The 18,285-nt window shown below is 45.9% G+C and overlaps 1 protein-coding gene across 2 annotated transcripts in view; it reads right to left on the minus strand.

The window, feature by feature from the left end:
- ZNF341 (zinc finger protein 341) overlaps window positions 1–18,285 on the minus strand; it is a 43,029-nt gene that overhangs the window by 8,725 nt on the left and 16,019 nt on the right. For both annotated transcript variants that reach the window (XM_032858868.1, XM_032858869.1), the window contains 5 exons: window positions 15,306–15,501; window positions 14,197–14,287; window positions 12,771–12,964; window positions 10,377–10,567; window positions 6,669–6,877 (listed from right to left, as the gene is read on the minus strand). In XM_032858868.1, the coding sequence (XP_032714759.1) occupies window positions 6,669–6,877; window positions 10,377–10,567; window positions 12,771–12,964; window positions 14,197–14,287; window positions 15,306–15,501 (881 nt within the window). The remainder of the gene's footprint in view (window positions 1–6,668; window positions 6,878–10,376; window positions 10,568–12,770; window positions 12,965–14,196; window positions 14,288–15,305; window positions 15,502–18,285) is intronic.

Raw genomic sequence — 18,285 nt, forward strand, 5'->3', positions numbered from 1 at the left:
TGTCCCTCTTCCCTGCTCATGCTCTCTCTCTCTCTCAAATAAAAAAAATAAAAAATAAAAAAGTGACATGCTCTACTGATTGAGTAAGCCAGGTGTCCCAGAGGGAGTCTTTGATGAAAATTAAAAAAAAAAAAAAAAAGAAAGAAAATCAGACCATGTTACATCCTTGCTTAAAAGACCCCACCTTGGCCTACAAGGCCCTAATGGCTTGACCACTCCTACCTCTCAGACTTCATCTTTCTCCACGGCCCACCCCACTCTGCTCCAGTCACCTTGGCCTCATTAATATACCCTGAACACACCAAACTCTCCAGCCTCAGGGCGTTTGCACCCGCTGTTCCTGCTACCAGGAACACTCTCCCCCAAATATTCCCTTGGGTAGCACCTTCTTATCCTTCAGGTTTCACTTCAAATGTCACCTCCTTAGAGATGCCTTCCTTGAGTACCCTGTCTCAAGTTGTCCCCTGTGGCCCACCCCCAGGCACTCCCTACCCAGTTTTGTTTTCTTCTTAGCACTTATTATCTATAATTATTATTTATGTGCTTACTTGATTTGATCTGTCTCTTTTATCAGCAATGGGGCTCTGGAGGCAGGGACCATATCTGTCTTGTTCATAACCTGATTTGAGCACCAGTGACAATCTAGTATGTGAAAAAGTCAGACAGACAAGGATCCAGGCCTGGCCCCTTCTTGTTTCTGACCCTCAGTTTCCTCATCCACAAAATAGGGTAGGAATCCCATATGGACATGCCTCTTGTTCATTTTTAAGACTGTCACAAGAGTCAAAGGAAACAGGTGTGCCAAACAGCTCATTAATCACAAAACATTAAAAACGTAGTCTCCACTCTTAACATCACAGGCTGGCAAGCCTTCAAAACAGTTTCAGTTGCAAGCTGCTCTGAAGAGAAGATCCCTCCAGTCTCCCAACCATAAAAACATCTGCCAGCAAATGGACCCATTTATAACGAGGTTCCAGTGAGGAATGCTCCAGGTCGGAGGGTAATTCATGCTAAAAATAGAAACACGGGCCCTGACATGTGTACACCAGGGCCACCATGGGAAACGTACAGGCAGACTGCACCTGTGGTAGGCTCAGGGGACCTCCTCAGACCACACTCTGGAAACCACAGGCTAAATGCCTCCAGATGGCAAGAAAGGAAGAACAGGTCAGGTGGGAGCAGAGCTACCGGGTGGGGGGTCAGTGAGGACAGAGATGTTCCAAGCTGGTGAGGTAGGAAAGGGCAAGAACTCCACAGGCCTCAGCGGTGAGGAGACAGATTTCTGTGGGAGGTAGCGTAGCAGGAACCATTAAAATTAAAACTTCCTGCCAGAAATTCCACCCTAAGTCATCCAAGGTGACATCCTCAGCATGGGGGCAAACCCATGTCATGTGCCTGCTGATAACTGTGTGCTGAGGACAGAGGGTTACTCTCTGATATTTCCTGCCAAGAGGGCCAATCCTGCATCTAACCTGAGGTCAAATCACACAAACCCCAAATGAGGATATTCTGCAAAATAACCGGCCTATCCTCTTCAAAAATACCATGGTCACGGGAGACAAAGACCAAATGAGCAGCTGTTCCTGCTTAAAGGAGAATAAAGAGACATGATCTAACGCAACCTGTGATCCCGGCTTGGATCCCAGGCCAGAAAAAAACATTTACTTTGTCTATAAAGGATGTTATTGAAACAACTGGAAATTACTGGATGAGGTTTCTAGGTCAGGAAACGGAACTGTATTGATTTAAATTTCTGATTTGATAACTGCACAGTGCTTCTGTAAGAGGTTGTCCTTCTTTCCAGAAAATATACACTAAAGACAAAGGGTAAAAGAGCATTGTGTCAGCAAATTATCCTCAAATAGCTCAGAATATAATACAGAATATATGTTGAAAAGTTAACGTTTGGAAAATTTGGGTGAAGGGCATATATGGGAATCCTCTGTAGTACTCATGTTTTTTCTGGAGGTCTGAAATTACATCAAAGTAAGTTCCTGAAAGTGACTGTGGTATGGGGAAGGGGCTCAGGGTAGACAGGGAATTTCTTTTCACTCATGCCCTTTTTTAGTAATCAAATATTGTACTATATACATATAATTATTAAATAATTATTTTTTAAGAAACTTCTTAAAAAAATATTTTATTTACTTATTTGACAGAGAGAGAGAGAGATCACAAGCAGGCAGAGAGGCAGGCAGAGAGAGAGGAAGGGAAGCAGGCTCCCTGCTGAGCAGAGCCTGATGCGGGGCTCGATCGCAGGACGCTGGGATCATGACCTGAGCCGAAGGCAGAGGCTTTAACCCACTGAGCCACCCAGGCACCCCAATAATTATTATTTTGAAGTAGGTAACCAATCTTCTTAAAAGCCCTCATTGATTAAAAAAATTGTTTTTTAATTTTTATTATTCCTTTTTTTTGTTTGTAATCTCTACACCGAATGTGGGACTCAAACTCATAACCCTGAGATCAAGAATCGCACGCTCTTCTGACTGAGCCAGCTAGATGCCCCTCCCACATTGACGTCGGACCTGCAAAATCACTTCTAGGAACTTATTTATAAGTGAGCAAAGATGTCCAAAGTTGTTCTCGGTAGTGCTGTAGGTAATAATGAAAAACTGGGGATAACCTGACTATCCTGCAATCACGAACCAGTTACATAAATTTGGCACGTACAATGGAAGGATAAGCAGCCACTGAAAAGGCTGGGGCAGGTCTGTTTGTGCTGAGATGCGAAGATATCCATATTATAGTTTTAAGTGATACTGCACAGCATGTGTACAGAGTAAACCCATTAAGTTTCAGTCCGTTTGCTGGAAGTTGTAAGACACAAAAAAGGCACAATGAATTTTCACCGAAGTCCGTAACTGTGTCTGGGATGACCTGACTCCAATGTAGCCTGTGGTAATTGTATCTACAAACATGCTCATTACAGACACAGACCAAATAACATGTACCAAGAGGATAATAGGGATTATTTTTGCTTGGCAGGGTTTTGGTTTTTGTGCGATTTAAAAAAAATATATTTTTCTCGGGGCACTTGGGTGTCTTAGTCGGTTAAGCATCTGCCTTCAGCTCAAGTCATGCTCCCGGGGTCCTGGGATCGAGCCCCATGTGGGGCTCCCTGCTCAGCTGGGAATCTGTTCCTCCCTTTCCCTCTTCACCCCCCACTCCGTGTGTTCTCTCTCACTCACTCTATCAAATAAATAAAATCTTTACAAAATATTTTTTTTCTCTGCATTGAACATAGGTAACTTTTGTAATTAGGAAAAAAAGTCAATAAATCTTATTTTTAAAAGGAAAAAGTAAATATATAGCATATATAGAGTGGCATGCATAAAATTCACTTGAAGGGTTTGGGGCTTGGGGAAGCAACACAGATAGACCAAGGCAATGTGGTCCAAAGGTGGCAGAGCAGATAGACCAATGGGTCCCAGACACCTGGAAACAGGATGAAGCCACTATACCTCTTCAAACCTTACTGAGAGACAGAAATAAATTCTCCCTCATTTATGCCACTATTATTTGGAGCCTGTATTGCATGCAGCCAAACCTATCTAAACTGTACAAATAATAACTTCCAGCAATCACATTTATTGAGCCCCTGTGATGTTCCACGTATCATGTCTGAGAGCCTCACAGTTGTCTTACCTGATCCTCGTAAATAGGCCCTATAGTTATCCCCATTTCAAAGATATGGACACTGAGGCTCAGAGTGGCCAAATATCTTGCCAAGGTCATCTCCAGGGCTTGTAGTCAAGCTGGGATTTGAGCACAGGCAGGTGGCTCCTTATCATTATCCAGAACACCATTCCACCCTTGGGTCATCCAGATGGTGGCCTGCCTCCTCTGGCCTTACCTTTGGGCCAGGAGAGGCCCCTCACACAAGAACCTAGGAGAAGAGACTGACTGTAGACACAGGGCATTGGGCTCAACCCGCAGCCTACAAATTCCAAGACCAGAGCTGGGAGGCTTCCAAGGTTCCAGACGAGAATTCGAATCTCAGCTCTGTGTTAACACTGTTATTCTGACAAGCAGGTCACTTCTCCTTCTGAGCCTCAGTGTCCTCATCTTCCAAAGGGGGAGAACGCCACGGTCATGAACTAAACTGTGTCCCTCCAAAATTCATGTGTTGAAGGCTTGGCCCTCAATGTGATGGTATTTACAGATTTACGGATGGGACCTTTGGTGGGTGGGTGTGGGTGTGTGTGGGTGTGTGTGCGTGTTTGGGTTTTGATGAGATCAGGAGGGTGGGGTCCTCATGATGACAAAGTGCCTTATAAAAATCTTTTTTTTAAAGATTTTATTTATTTATTTGGCAGACAGAGATCACAAGTAGGCAGAGAGGCAGGCAGAGAGAGAGAGGGGGAAGCAGGCTCCCCGCGGAGCAGAGCTCAATGTGGGGCTTGATCCCAGGACCCTGGAACCATGACCTGAGCCAAAGGTGGAGGCTTTAATCCACTGAGCCACCAGGAGCCCCACAAAATGCCCTTATAAAAAGAGATTCTGTGTCTGTGGCATTTTGTTGTAGCTGGAGCTGACTAATACCACCGCCTCCCTTCCAGGATTGCAGGGATCAATGTCCCCAAGTCAGAGCTTGGCACATAGTAAGTGGTCCCTTCTTTTTACTTGCCATCTCACTCCAGAAAGCCACACACTCACAGCAACTCTCAGATAATTCACAAATCAATCAGGCAAGAGCAAAAGAAAATGTGCCCTGAGTTCAAGTGGGAATTATCCATCACTAATCGGAAATCTCTGCCCCTTGACTGGCCAAAGCTTTGCCTGGGTTTCCTGCCTCTCTGGCTCCAGTTCCCAGTCTCCTCCAGGGCAAGCTGCCCTACACCCATTTAAGTCCCAATCCCCTTGTCAATTTCTCAAAGCTTTTGTGATTTCTACAGGCCCTTCTCACCCTTACCCTGGCCCTACCCTCCCCTTTAGGCCACATCTAAACATGCTCTCCGGGGCACCTGGGTGGCTCAGTGGGTTAATCTTCTGCTTCCGCTCAGGTCATGATCCCAGCGTCCTGGCATCGAGCCCCATATTGGGCTCCCTGCTAGGGGGGAAGCCTGCTTCTCTCTCTCCCACTCCCCTGCTTGTGTTCCCTCTCTCCCTGTTCTCTGTCAAATAAATAAATAAATAAATTTTTAAATCTTAAAAACAATTAAAAATAAACATGCTCTCCCACTTCCACTATACACACTGATCATTCTAAACCACTTGCTATTTCATTTCATATCTCTACACTTGCTGTTCCTTCTGCTAGGAATGCATTCTACCCTACCTACTTGGCCAACTCTTACTCATTCCCTCAAAACCCAGTTCAGATAGCACTGTTTCAGGGACACCTTCCCGGCCCTAGGTCCCACTGTGCTTCTTGTATACCTTATATCGATGTATATATTAGCATTTTATCACAATACCCATAGGTGTTCTCTCCCAAAGGAGCCCATGCGTTCTAAGCTCAGGATCTGTTGTTACTTACCTCTGAAGCCCAGAGTGACACCCAGGAGTTACGCCTCATTAACACAGGTTATTGGATAAATCCCTACCCGCACAAGTTTGTACAGAAAATCAAAACCATTCCAACATGAAAATATTCACTAAGAACTGGGAGAAGGCCCCTGACAAATACCCCTCCCTGTTTATCACTAATACCGATTCCCACGCATTGTGAGCTAGGCTTTGTGGCATTGGTTGAACACACAGCAAAATGGCTGCAGGCAAAAATGTGGGTGTGATCTCACAGTTAGGAACGTGATACTGGGGAGCGCCTGGGTGGCTCAGTGGATTAACACCTCTGCCTTCAGCTCAGGTCATGATCCCAGGGTCCTGGGATCGAGCCCTGCATCGGGCTCTCTGATTGGCAGGGAGCCTGCTTCCCCTCCTCTCTCTGCCTGCCTCTCTGCCTACTTGTGATCTCTGTCAAGTAAATAAATAAAATCTTAAAAAAAAAAAAAAAAAGAAAGAAAGAAAGTGATATTGGGCACCTGCAGATAACCCATACGGAGGGTCTGGAAGAGGGACCAGAAAACCACCAAATAAGAGAAACTCAATGAGGACGGTCATGGGACTAAAAGCTCAATGAGAATGGTTTGAAGACTCAAGCATTAAAAGCTTGTGACAAAACTGAGGGAGCCTTTCGTCATTTGCCAGAGGGATGCTCTCTATGACCACCACAGAAGACTAAAATGACATAAAGGATTCTCAGAAAAAATTACCCCCAATAAAATCTACACCTGGTTCATTCCTTGCTCATTCTAAGAATCAGCCTCTGGCTTCAACTTTAACCTGAATTTTATAGACTATAAAACAAGTGAATCTTATTTTTATCAGTTTTGCTTTCCAGTATGTGCTTGTTCATTCTGTTTCCGTTCTAAGAATCTGTGTACCATTCTGACTGTAACCTACATTTTGAAGATCAGACAAAATCATATTTTCATACTAGTTTTAGTTTGGGAAAAAATATCGGTTTTCCACTATGAATGAAAAAATATTGCTTTCCCCTTTTTTCACATTATTTTTTTAGGATAAATGTCTACCAAACTGAAGAATGATACAAGGAGGGACAGCATCTTCTTCCCAGGTCCTCAGCAGTCAGAAGGAGCTAGGCGGCCGAGCCCTGGGGTCCCTTCGGGGAGAGGGGCAGTGGGCGGGGGGAGGTCACATACTTGTAGACTGCGCTGTCCTTCTTGGGGCTGTGCTGCGGCAGGAGGCTGTGGGAGTACTGGTGCACTCCCAGATCATAGAGCGAGGGGAAGTCCTTGCCACAGAGGTGACAGCGATAGCTCAGCTCCTCCTGGTGGCTCTTGATATGCTCCAGAAAGGTGTCGAGCTTTGGGAACGTCTGCGCACAGCTTTTGACCACACACTTGTATACCTTGAGGGAAGACACAGACCAGGTGACGGGAGGCAAATGGTTCCCCTGCGCCCCTGCTCCTGGAGCTCTGTTTTATCTTGATGAGAGAGTTGTCTCTTCTCAGCCAGTCACAAGGCCCCAGGACCTTTCCCTCAGGTGCTGTGTGTGACCTGGTATCTTTAGGAAAATTACCCCAAGCCGGGAAATGCAGTGAAAAGATAACATCGTGTCCTTCCAGTGCTGTACTAGAGTAGTGGCTCTCTGACTTGAGCAACCACCACAGTGACAGGTTGCCGGGCACCACTCCCGGACCATCTGAGTCAGCAGGTGTGGAGGGCCTGAAGACAGGCCTTCCTAACGAGTGCCCAGGTGACGGGTGCCAAAGTCACAGCTCTGGGGATCTCGCCCTGAGAAGTGCTATCTACCAAGCCTGCCCAGGGTCATCCCACTCTCTGGGGGCTGTGCCTTGTTTTGACTATTTACTATGGATTAGGAGCCTGACTCTAGAGTTAAATATTAACTTGCAGAAAACAGCTCCAATATGAATGATTTTTGTCAGGTAGCAGAGATATCCCCAAAGGTCATGGGTTTTATTGCCTTGTAGGACATTAACCAGATTTGAATCTACCTTAAACATCTTATCTGAATGCTCCTTTCTTTCACTGACCTAACTATACGTATGTATGAATACCAGTATTCTATATCCTCTTTTGAACTGGCTTTGTCATCCTTCTAGTTTCCTTATTAATGAGTTAAATTCTGGCTCATGTTCACTATGTTATTTTTATGAGAATTAGGTTTTTAAATTTTGAAAATTATACTTTGACAAGCATACTCCTGATTACCTATACAATTCCACTTGCTGCTTCTTCCTAACAAAGTGAACCCTGATTTGTTCAGGGTGCCAACAAGCCCCATTAAAACACTTGGTCTCCCTGGATCCCTTGTATCTACTGTCAGCCATCGGGCTCCTTTCTTGCCAGTGATATATAGGCAGGAGTCTTTAGGGAAGGCATTACTTCCAGAACACAAAAAGCAAAAGCTTCCTAGGAGAAATCCCTCTGCTTTTCTCATTTGTCCTGACTGGAATACAGATGTGATACCTGGAGATACAGCAACCATTATGCAACCTTGAGGATGGAAGTCACATGCTAAGGAGGCAGAGCCACAAACCAGAAGTAGCCTGAGTCTACAATGACATAACTGATCTGCTTTACAAGCCCAACGCTGCTTACTTAGGGACTTCTTGTGACATAAGGGAAATAAAACCTAACTAGTAAGCTAGTTGTCTATTATTTGCAGAGTAATAATGAATTCCTAAGTGTTAGAGCACACCCACTGGCTCTGACTAATGAGAAATCCACAGAGGGCTTCTAGGAAAGAAGAGACACAGAGAAGACAGCCCATTTTTGCTATGTCTAGACCACTGCCTAGAGTGACTACCATCCCAGGACCACAGGTAAGCCATCAGTACAGAACCAGGTCATATCCTCAGGTGGCAGAGGTAAGAGGTCGAAGGACACTGGGTCCTTGATGTTGGGGTGAGTCAAATGACTGTCTCAGGTCTGGAGCTGTGCAATCTTGGCTTTTCAATACCCTTGGGTTGCAATGACAAGCCTCTTAATTGTTTAAGCAATCTGAGTCAAAGTTTTCTGTAATTTTCCCTAAGGGTGTCCCAACTTAACACCATTAATCCCCTGCTGGGAATCTAGGATAAGGGACAAGTCAGGAGATTTAGATGAAGATTTTATTATAGTGATGCTCACCATGGTTTTGCTTAAATGGCAAAACATAGTTCATATCCTACATGTTAAAACAGGATTTCTTAAAATGTAGCTGTTAAAAATGATGTTTTTTTAAAAACAGTGACATGAGAAAATTCTCAGAATAAAAAATTAGGTTAAAAAATAGAAAGCACAGGGGCGCCTGGGTGGTTCCGTGGGTTGAGCCTCTGCCTTCGGCTCAGGTCGTGATGTCAGGATCCTGGGATCAAGCCCCACATCAGGCTCTCTGCTGAGTGGGGAGCCTACTTCCCCACCTCTCTCTGCCTGCCTCTCTGCCTACTTGTGATCTCTCTCTCTCTGTCAAATAAATAAATAAAATCTCTAAAAAAAAAAAAAAATAGAAAGCACAAATCCCAAGAGAATTTATGCTTATTAAAAAAACCCAATCTCAAGAGGTCCCATGTGGATGATTATACTTATACAACATTCTCAAAATGACAAACTTATAAAAACAGAGAACTGATTAGTAGTTTCCAGAGGCTGAGATTGTTGGGAAAGAGGAGAGCAGGTATAATAATGACAGGCAGAATGAGGAAGATCTTTGTGGTGATGGAATAGTTCTGTACCGTGACTGCAGATTTTACCTATAACAGGTAAAATGGCAAAGAACTACACATAGCTTTATACCCATGTCAGTTTCCTGGTGTAGCTCTCAGGCTGTAGTTACACACAATGTAACCATAGAGGAAAACTGACTGAAGGGTATAAGGGACCGCTCCCTACTATCTTTGTAACTTTCTGCAAACCCACAGTTCTTCCAAAAGAGAAAGTTGTTTTTTTTTTTAAAAGCTATCAGAAAAAAAAATACAATTCAAAATTATATGTATATACAGATCCCAATTATAAGAAAAAAACCCCTAGAAACTACAAAACATGCTGGATTTTGTGGGGGCATTCTGGAGAACACATATTGCAAGGTGGTTAAATGACATGGGGTTTGGCTCTGAGCCCCGACCCAGTCAGTTACTGGTGGTCACTTTGGATAGGTCACTTCGCCCCTCGGGGCCTCAGTTTCTGCATTGGGATGTACTGAAAATGGCTATCGCTAAGGTTGTTATGAAGATTAAATATAATTTTGAATGTAAGCATTCAGCAGGGTGTCCAGCATCTAACAAATGCATTCTTCAACCTATACATTCTTTAGATTTTTCTGAAATTTAAAAAAAAAATTCTATTTATTTTTTTACTTATTACTTTAGAGAGAGGGAGAGAAAGAAACCTAAGCAGGCTCCAAGCCCACCGTGGAGCCAGACACAGGACTCTATCTTACTATCCTGAGACCATGACCTGAAAGCCAAAATGAGCCGAAATCAAGAGTCCGACGCTTAACTGACTGAGCCACTGAGGCGCTCCTGAAGTGTACGCTTCAAAAAGGGTGAATTTTGTGAGATGCAAATTGTATCTCGATTTAAAAAATAAAAAACCAAAAAAGACTGTGGTCCTAAATCCCCATAGTAGGTGTTTAGACATTAGATTTCCTTGGAGTATTGAGAATTTTTCTCATGTCCGGATTCTACTTTGTATGACGTATAAGAGCTGGGTTTCCTCCCTTGGCCTAGCACCATAGTGGCCCCACCCAGAGAGGGGAAGCCTGGCCTATCACGGTGGTTAGATGGTAGCTCACTGCAACTGGGGCGCACTCCTGTCCCTTTCTAGGCACTGTTCAAGACTCCGGCACCAGCCGAGTCTCCCATCTCCGGTGGTTGTGGCCTCCCGCTGCCCACCATCTGCTTTACCTGCTCATTCTTATGCTGGGTCATGTGGGACTTGAGCTGGAAGTAGGTGCTGAACTTGCTGGGGCAGAACTGGCACAGGTAGGAGCTATCGATGAGGACAACCTGCTTGGCCTCCAGTTTGTCCCCTTCGTCCTCACCTGCAGCAGGCAAGGCCTGGGGCTGTGGGGCACCCGACAGGGACTGGCCCAATCCTGTTGAGAAAACCAGGGAAGAAGTCATTGAGACTGGCAGAGGAAGAGTCAGGACAGAGGGCCATGACGTTCAGGAAGGGTTCACCTTGTGCTGCCATCTACCATGTTCCTGGTGTCTGACACTGTACTCAAGGCCCCACACTCACATTCAGCTTTGCGCACAGATACCGCCATTCCAGGTGTCCACCTCCTGAATGCTTACATCCTGACTGGTAAACAGCTACTGCCTCAAATCTCCACTCACTGGTCTTTCTCTAGCCCTCTCCAGGTTTGTTAAAAATCTGGAACACTACTCCCGGCTGCATTCAACATACTTCCCCAGCCCCCCGTTCCAATTACAATCATTTATTTAGCTGCTCTTCCCTCACTTTTTGAAGACAGGGGCCTCTGACTCATCTCTACAGAGGCCTCTATAAATGTTTGCTATATGGTTGAAACGCTGATCCCAGGCACTGTAAGGATTTTGAAAAAAAAAAAAAGAAGAAGAAGAAGAAGACGATGAAGAAGAAAAGAAACAGATGGGATGCCTGGGTGGCTCAGTCGGTTGGGCGGGTGCCTTCGGTTCAGGTCATGATCCCAGGGTTCTGGGATCGAGTCCTGCAGGAGCTCCTTGCTCGGAGGGGAGCCTGCTTCTCCCTCTGCCTGCCACTCCCCCTGCTTGTATGTGTTCGCTCTCTCTCTCTCTCTGACAAATAAATGGACAAAGTCTTTAAAAGAAACAGATTGTTCCCCAAGGAGCTCAAAAAAAAAAAAAAAATGCACAGGGCACACAGAGACTGGCTAAACACACTGTAGGGCTAGTTCCAATAGGAAGCTCAAATAAAAGTGGCCACATGCTGCTCGTGCAGCAAAACACCCCCTTTGTTCACTGGTATGTGGTGGGCTATGCCCACCCGGGGGGACTCTACAGGAAGGGCTTAGGCCCTGGCCCTACACTGTCCAATACAGAGGCCACGAGCCACATGTGGTGACTGAGAACTCAAAATCTGTGGCCAGTCCATATCTAGATAAGCTATACACATAAATAAACCCTGGATTTTGAAAACTCAGTATTAAAAAAGAATATAAAATGTTTCATTGATAATTTCCTTATATTATACACTAAGATGTTATCGGGTTAGATAAAACATGATTAAAATTAATTTCACTTTTTTTAAGTATTGTTTTTATGTAGCTACTAGAAGGTTTTATTTTTTTTAAAGATTTTAGAGTTTTTTGGGTTTTTTTTTAAGATTTTATTTATTTATTTATTTGACAGACAGAGATCACAAGTAGACAGAGAGGCAGGCAGAGAAAGAGGGGGAAGCAGGCTCCCTGCAGAGCAGAGAGGCTGACGTGGGGCTCAATCCCAGGACCCTGGGATCATGACCTGAGCCGAAGGCAGAGGCTTTAACCCACTGAGCCACCCAGGCGCCCCATACTAGAAGATTTTAAATTACATATGTTGCTCATATTATATTTTTGTTAATAGCACTGCTCAGGGCCTAGTAAGTCCTCACGCCCCATACAGAATAGGAACTAAACCGGTATCAGATCTGGGACATGATCATTAGCTCAGGGACAAGTGATGGCTCAGAAGGGAATCCTACAAAGTTTAAGGGGCCTTGGAGACCATCTGCCCAAGGAAGTCAAATAGGTTTCAATTTCAAGTCAACCGATAGTGACTGCCTACAGCAATATACTGAGAGTGATTCTGAGGCAGGATCCAGGCACAGCAAAAAGGCCAGGTGATGGATTAGTGCTGTCTTCTAGCGGTACAGTATTAGAGTAAGGCCAGGTTTACTGTACATTTGTCGTCCCTCCTTTCATGCTATGCTCCATTTTACTTTTCAAAACCCTACCCCTAAATGTGATGGTATTAGGAGGTGGGATTTTTTTTTTTTAATTTATTTATTTGACAGAGAGAAATCACAAGTAGGCAGAGAGGCAGGCAGAGAGAGAAGGGGAAGCAGGCTCGCCACTGAGCAGAGAGCCCGATGTGGGGCTCGATCCCAAGACCCTGGGATCATGACCTGAGCTGAAGGCAGAGGCTTTAACCCACTGAGCCACCCAGGTGCCCCATGCTATGCTCCATTTTATAAATAAAGTAGACTGAAGCCCAGAGAGGTCAAGGAGGTTGCCCAAGGTCACACAGCTGGGAATAGAACCCATGAAGCTTCAGAGGACAGGTATGGGCACGATGGCATTCCCCTCTTCGACCTACCTGTGTTTTCCTCATCCTCCTGCCTGCTGGGGTTGAGGGCCATGACCTGTACGGTCACAGAGTTGCGAGAGACAGTGCCACCGCTCCGCCCTGGAGGCCACACCTTATGAGTCTGCATGTGTTTCTTGACGTTAGATTTCTGGGCAAAGGCACGACCACAAGCAATGCACTGGAAGGGCTTCTCACCGGTGTGGCTGTGGGAAACAAAGCCCGTCAGGCCCCTCACGTAGGAACTGGGATGTGACCCCAGCAAAGGAGCTCATAGGCACCAAGAAGGCCCAGACAGAGCCTGCGGATGCCACTGGCCATCATTCTGACACCATGAGGACAAGCTGCCAGATCAGAGGCAGAAAGACCCTGGGACCCTGGTGATATTTCGGAGTTGCTCAATCAACCAGCCCTGGAGCTGACCTTCTCTGTGAGCCCTGCCCATTCGGTGAGATAAAATATTTCATAAATGTTTAAGAGCTCTCAGAGAGGGATTTATTCTTTGAAGAAGAAATGGCACAGTCACAGCATAGCACTTGTACCATTATTTAATATTTTCCTTCAAATAAATCCACTTTTTTAAAACTTCAAATAATTTAAAAATTAAGCTTCCTGTTGTCATATGGAAAACCCCTGATCATAAAAACAAAGTAACCAAAAATGCAAGAATTTATAAAACAGTATTATTACGATCCATACAGCTGCACTGTCCAACAAGGTGGACCCAAGCCACATAGGACTATTTAAATTTAAATTCATTAAAATTAAATTAAATTAAAAATTCAGTTTCCCAGCCATACTGGCCTCATTTCAATGCTCAGCATCCGCATATGGTCAGTGGCTACCCTACTGGACAGTGTCAATTTGGGCATTGCCATCACTGCAGAAAGTTCTATTGAGCAATAGTAGTATAGTCTAGTGAGGTCTTTTTTTTATTTAACTTAATTTTAAAATTTTTTTAATTTAAATTCTATTAATTAATATATAATATATTAGTGGTTTCAGAGGTACAGGACTGTTCAGGTCTTGATCTCAGGGTCGTGAGTTCGAGCCCCACCTGACCTCTACTCGTAGTCATCTTTGCAGAGCATGGCACCCCCCAGGTCAGCCCTTTCTGCAGAAGTGAGGATTGAGGCATCCCTCGCCCCTGCAAAGACCCCACAGTTCAAGTACATTTCTCCCCCCACCCCGCAGGGCTCAGACCTTCTTCGCCGTAATGGGCAGGTCCCACAACTTTCACAGATCCCTCCTACTGCTCCTGAGACAGAAGAGGGAAAACCGACCTGACTTGGACAGAAGGTCTGAGAACCATGACAGGATGGGTGGGGCCTTGGCCATCACCCTGGCAAGGGGACTGAGCAGGGAGCCTTGCTTCTACTGTGGACGGTCCTCCAGCCAGGGCTGCCAAGGAGCCACCTGCCCCACCATGCCTGGGTACCTTCGGATGTGCTGCTGCAGGTCGAAGTTTTTGGTGAATGACTTGTCACAGTATGAGCACTTGAGTTTTTGAGGCTTGGGTTTCCCTGCAGTTGAAAAACAAGGTGGGGGATGGGTGGGGAACAGTGAGGCTGGGGGTATAAGTGAGGGCAAAGAGAGCAGCCTCCGATCTCTCTACCCCTTGGACGTGGAGCCAGAAGGCCCAGGGGGGTCTACATGCACAGACAGGCAGGGGAAGCAGCACAGAGCCTCTCACAGTGCCTGGAGGAGGAACACCCAGGAGATGCTCTGCCTGGAAGAACAGAACCACCTCTGAAAGCCTCCCCTTGGCCTGTGGATAAAAATCCAAACTTGGTGCTGGGGCCTACAGGGCTATGCATCCTCTGCTTCCTGCCAACCTCATCATTCTCTCCATCCAGCTGCAGTGGACTCCTTGCTAACCTTGCAAGACCTCAGGTGACTGATATCTGTGCCCTCCCCCTCCACCAGCAATTTCTAACACTGCCCCTGTCCCATCGCTAGAATCTCTGAAGGGGTCACAGACACCACTGCTTGCCTGATATCCACTGTCCCCCTTCTTCCCTCAAAAACCCCCAAATAATGGAAACATCAATATTCCCGGCTAAAAGAAACATTTCCCAGCTTCCTTTGCAGCTAGATAGGGTCATATGACTAAGTTGTGATCGATGAGGTGAAAGCAAAAGCATCATGCAGAACTTCCGGAAGCTGGGAGATGCCCCTTTTATCCTTTTTACTGCCTGGAATATGAAACTGATGACCGGCGCTCCAGCAGCTGTCTTAGATGGTGAGGCACCATGATAACAGAAGCTATGCCCTGGGGGTAGCAGAGCAGAAAGACAGAAGAAATGTGGGGACCCCATGACCACAGAAGCACACGATTTCCAAACTGCCTGCCACTGGCCTTGTCTTGCACAGGAGAAAAATAAAATTCAATCATTTTAAAGTCACTCTTACTTTGGACTTTCCACTACATACAACCATACTTCATCCTAGCCATCGTAAGAGGGAAGATCAGAACTAAGCAGCCTTATGGACAGGAGAAGTCTGAAGAAAGAGAGGAGAGACGCCCCTGGCAGGTGGCGGGCCCACCTTCTGGGAGTCCACTGGCACCTTTGGCCCGGCGGGTCTTCAGTGTTGGTGGGGGGTCAAAGGTGGCCACCGTGCCCCCAGTAGCGCTGGTCATGGGGGCAGCCGGGTTTGGTCCTTTCGGTTTGAATCCCTGTTTGCCAGGGCTGTACACTGGAGGGGTGGGGTATACTGGAGCCTCCACACACTGGTTTGGCACCTAGAAGGACAGCACAGTGAGGGAGAGGGGCCTGGGAAGGACAGAAAAGAACTAGACCAGCCAGGGGGACCCTCACTGTGGTCCTGGCTAAACTCAGCCAGGATCGCAATCCTAACCCCTCCATCTGGTTCAGTCAGCCCAGTCACTCCCAAGACCCTGCAGAACTTCATGGAGCCAGTAGGCTAGAAGCAGCTTTGGAGCCAGGCAGTCTGGGTTCAAATCCTGACTCTGTCACTTATCTAAGTGATCTTGGAGAAGTCTTCCAACATCTCTCAATTCCCCAGCTGTAAAATGGGGCTAATCAGAGTACTCCCCTCCTTGGGTTGTAGTGAGGATCAAATGAGTTAACATGTGAAGAGCTCAGAAGGGTGCCTAGCATACAGTAAATGTTCAATAAACATTATCTGCTGTTACGGCATTATTGGTAGTAGTAGTTTGTTAGCAAAGGAGAACCAGGAAGTCAGAAGGGTCTGTATCCTCACCAGTAACCCCGCTTCCTAACTGACCCTGCCTGATGCCACACCAGCATCTCTCAACTGAGAATGGACCCTGAAGCCACAAAAAATTCATTCATACCAAATGAATTCTGAGCCACTCAAACCTCATTAACACTAAGCTTACGCCATGACACCAGGGCATTGTGAAAATTTCATTAATTCAATGATTTACTCATCATTCATTGGTTTTTCCAGGCTGGCTTATCCAAAACTTCACTTCCTATCCTCCTCTGCTTTTTTCTTTTTCTTTATAGACTTATCATTATCTAATAAATTATGTGTTTTACTTACTTATTATCTGCCTAGTTCCATGAAGGCAGGGACTTTTGGTCCACTTTTGTTTACTGTTCCATCCCAAGCCTTGAGTCATCCTTGCCACAGAGTGGACAGTCAATAAATATTCGCTGAACCAGTGAATTCATTTATATATTATAATGAACATAAAAAAGGTATACTTGTTCATTCAGGTGATCAAAATGTATTTGTCAGATATATTTGGTCTTCATCCACAGTTCCTGGAAATGCTTCAGAGCCATAAAAGTGAAATGGGTGTCTTATTATTTTTGTTTGTTTTATTTTATTTTATTTATTTATTTTTTTAAAGATTTTATTTATTTATTTGACAGAGAGAGATCACAAGTAGACAAAGAGGCAGGCGGAGAGGGAGAGAGGGAAGCAGGCTCCCCACTGAGCAGAGAGCCCGATGCGGAACTCGATCCCAGGACCCTGAGATCATGACCTGAGCCGAAGGCAGCGGCTTAACCCACTGAGCCACCCAGGTGCCCTGTTTGTTTTATTTTTGATGAAAGTTACTTTTGGCCCTGATCCAAAGGCAGGCTGGTTGCCTAGAGGACCAACCATGTGCCTGATGGTTTGGAATGTTCAGTCCCATCCCCCATCCTCTGGGGGATGAGGAAGGGCTGCAGGTTCAACTAGCCACAGCCTATGACTTAATCATGATTATGTACTGAAACCTCCATAAGAAATCCAGAGGACTGGGTTTGGACAGCTTCCAGGTTGACAAACACATGGATGTGGGGTGAGTGGGACACAGAGCCTCCATGCCCCTTCCCCACACCTCACTCTATGTACCTCTGCGTTGGGTTGTTGATCCCATATCCTTTATTATATCCTTTAATAAACTGGTAAACGTAAATGTTCCCGAATCCATGAGCTGCTCTAGCAAATTAACAGAACCTAAGGAGGAGGTTGCTGGAACCTCCAACCTGTGGCCTGTCCATCGAAAGCACAGGTAGCTTGCAACTGGCTAAAGTGGGGGTGAGGGCAATCTTGCAGGACTGAACCCTTAACCTGTGGGATCTGCTGTTATCTCTGGGTAGATAGCATTAGAAATGAGTTGGAATTCTTGGACACTGTGCTGGTGTCTGAGAATTGCCTGGCATCGTGAGGGGGTGGTGGGAGCGGGACCTCACCCAATAATGGAATTGGGTCCAGGAACGAGAAGAGTTGCTATTGGTGGATGCATGTGTTGGGCATCTAATATGGCACCATCTGGTATGGTAGGTGCTTCTGCTAGATCTCGTCTGTTGGCCTTTGACACCATTCCTACACGTTCCATGTTCCATGCTCTCCCCTGATATGCGCATTCTCAGACTCCCTTACCAGCAAGGTTCTGAGCACAAATTAGGCTCTGCCCACGAGAAGCACCTGCAAGAAATCTGGAAGGCAGAGAAAAGTAGAAACTGCTTTCCTCTGGCAGCGGAGGCGGGAGACAGGAAGGTGTGTGGTCCTAAATTTTGGATGGCTGGGGGCGCCTGGGTGGCTCAGTGGGTTAAAGCCTCTGCTTTCGGCTCAGGTCATGATCCCAGGGTCCTGGAATCGAGCCCCACATCGGGTTCTCTGCTCAGCAGGGAGTCTGCTTCCCCCTCTCTCTGCCTGCCTCTCTGCCTACTTGTGATCTCTGTCTGTCAAAAAAAATCAAATAAAATCTTTAAAAAAATAAAAATAATAATAATAAATTTTGGATGGCTGGCTGAACCTTCCATCCCCCTCCTGACCACCAGCCTCGAGGACGGCAGCACAGTGACAGAATCCTACAGCTTTCCCAGCTCTGGGCACAGCTGGAGTGTCCTGGCCCTCTGGGCCAAGCAACAACAGTGAATCTGAAAACCAGTGGCCTCTGACAACTCTGCCCTCTGCTCCATCTAGCCCTCCTGAAGCCACCTTTGTAAGCACCTGGCCTCCTGCATTAAATCCCTTCACCAGAAATGCCCAGAGTGGTCCCTATTTTCCTGACCGATACAGAACTCAATAAATATTACATGGA

Source organism: Lontra canadensis, unplaced genomic scaffold (genome assembly GCF_010015895.1).
Source record: "Lontra canadensis isolate GAN:19392208 unplaced genomic scaffold, GSC_riverotter_1.0 scaffold16, whole genome shotgun sequence".
In the NCBI taxonomy this organism is placed as follows: domain Eukaryota; kingdom Metazoa; phylum Chordata; class Mammalia; order Carnivora; family Mustelidae; genus Lontra; species Lontra canadensis.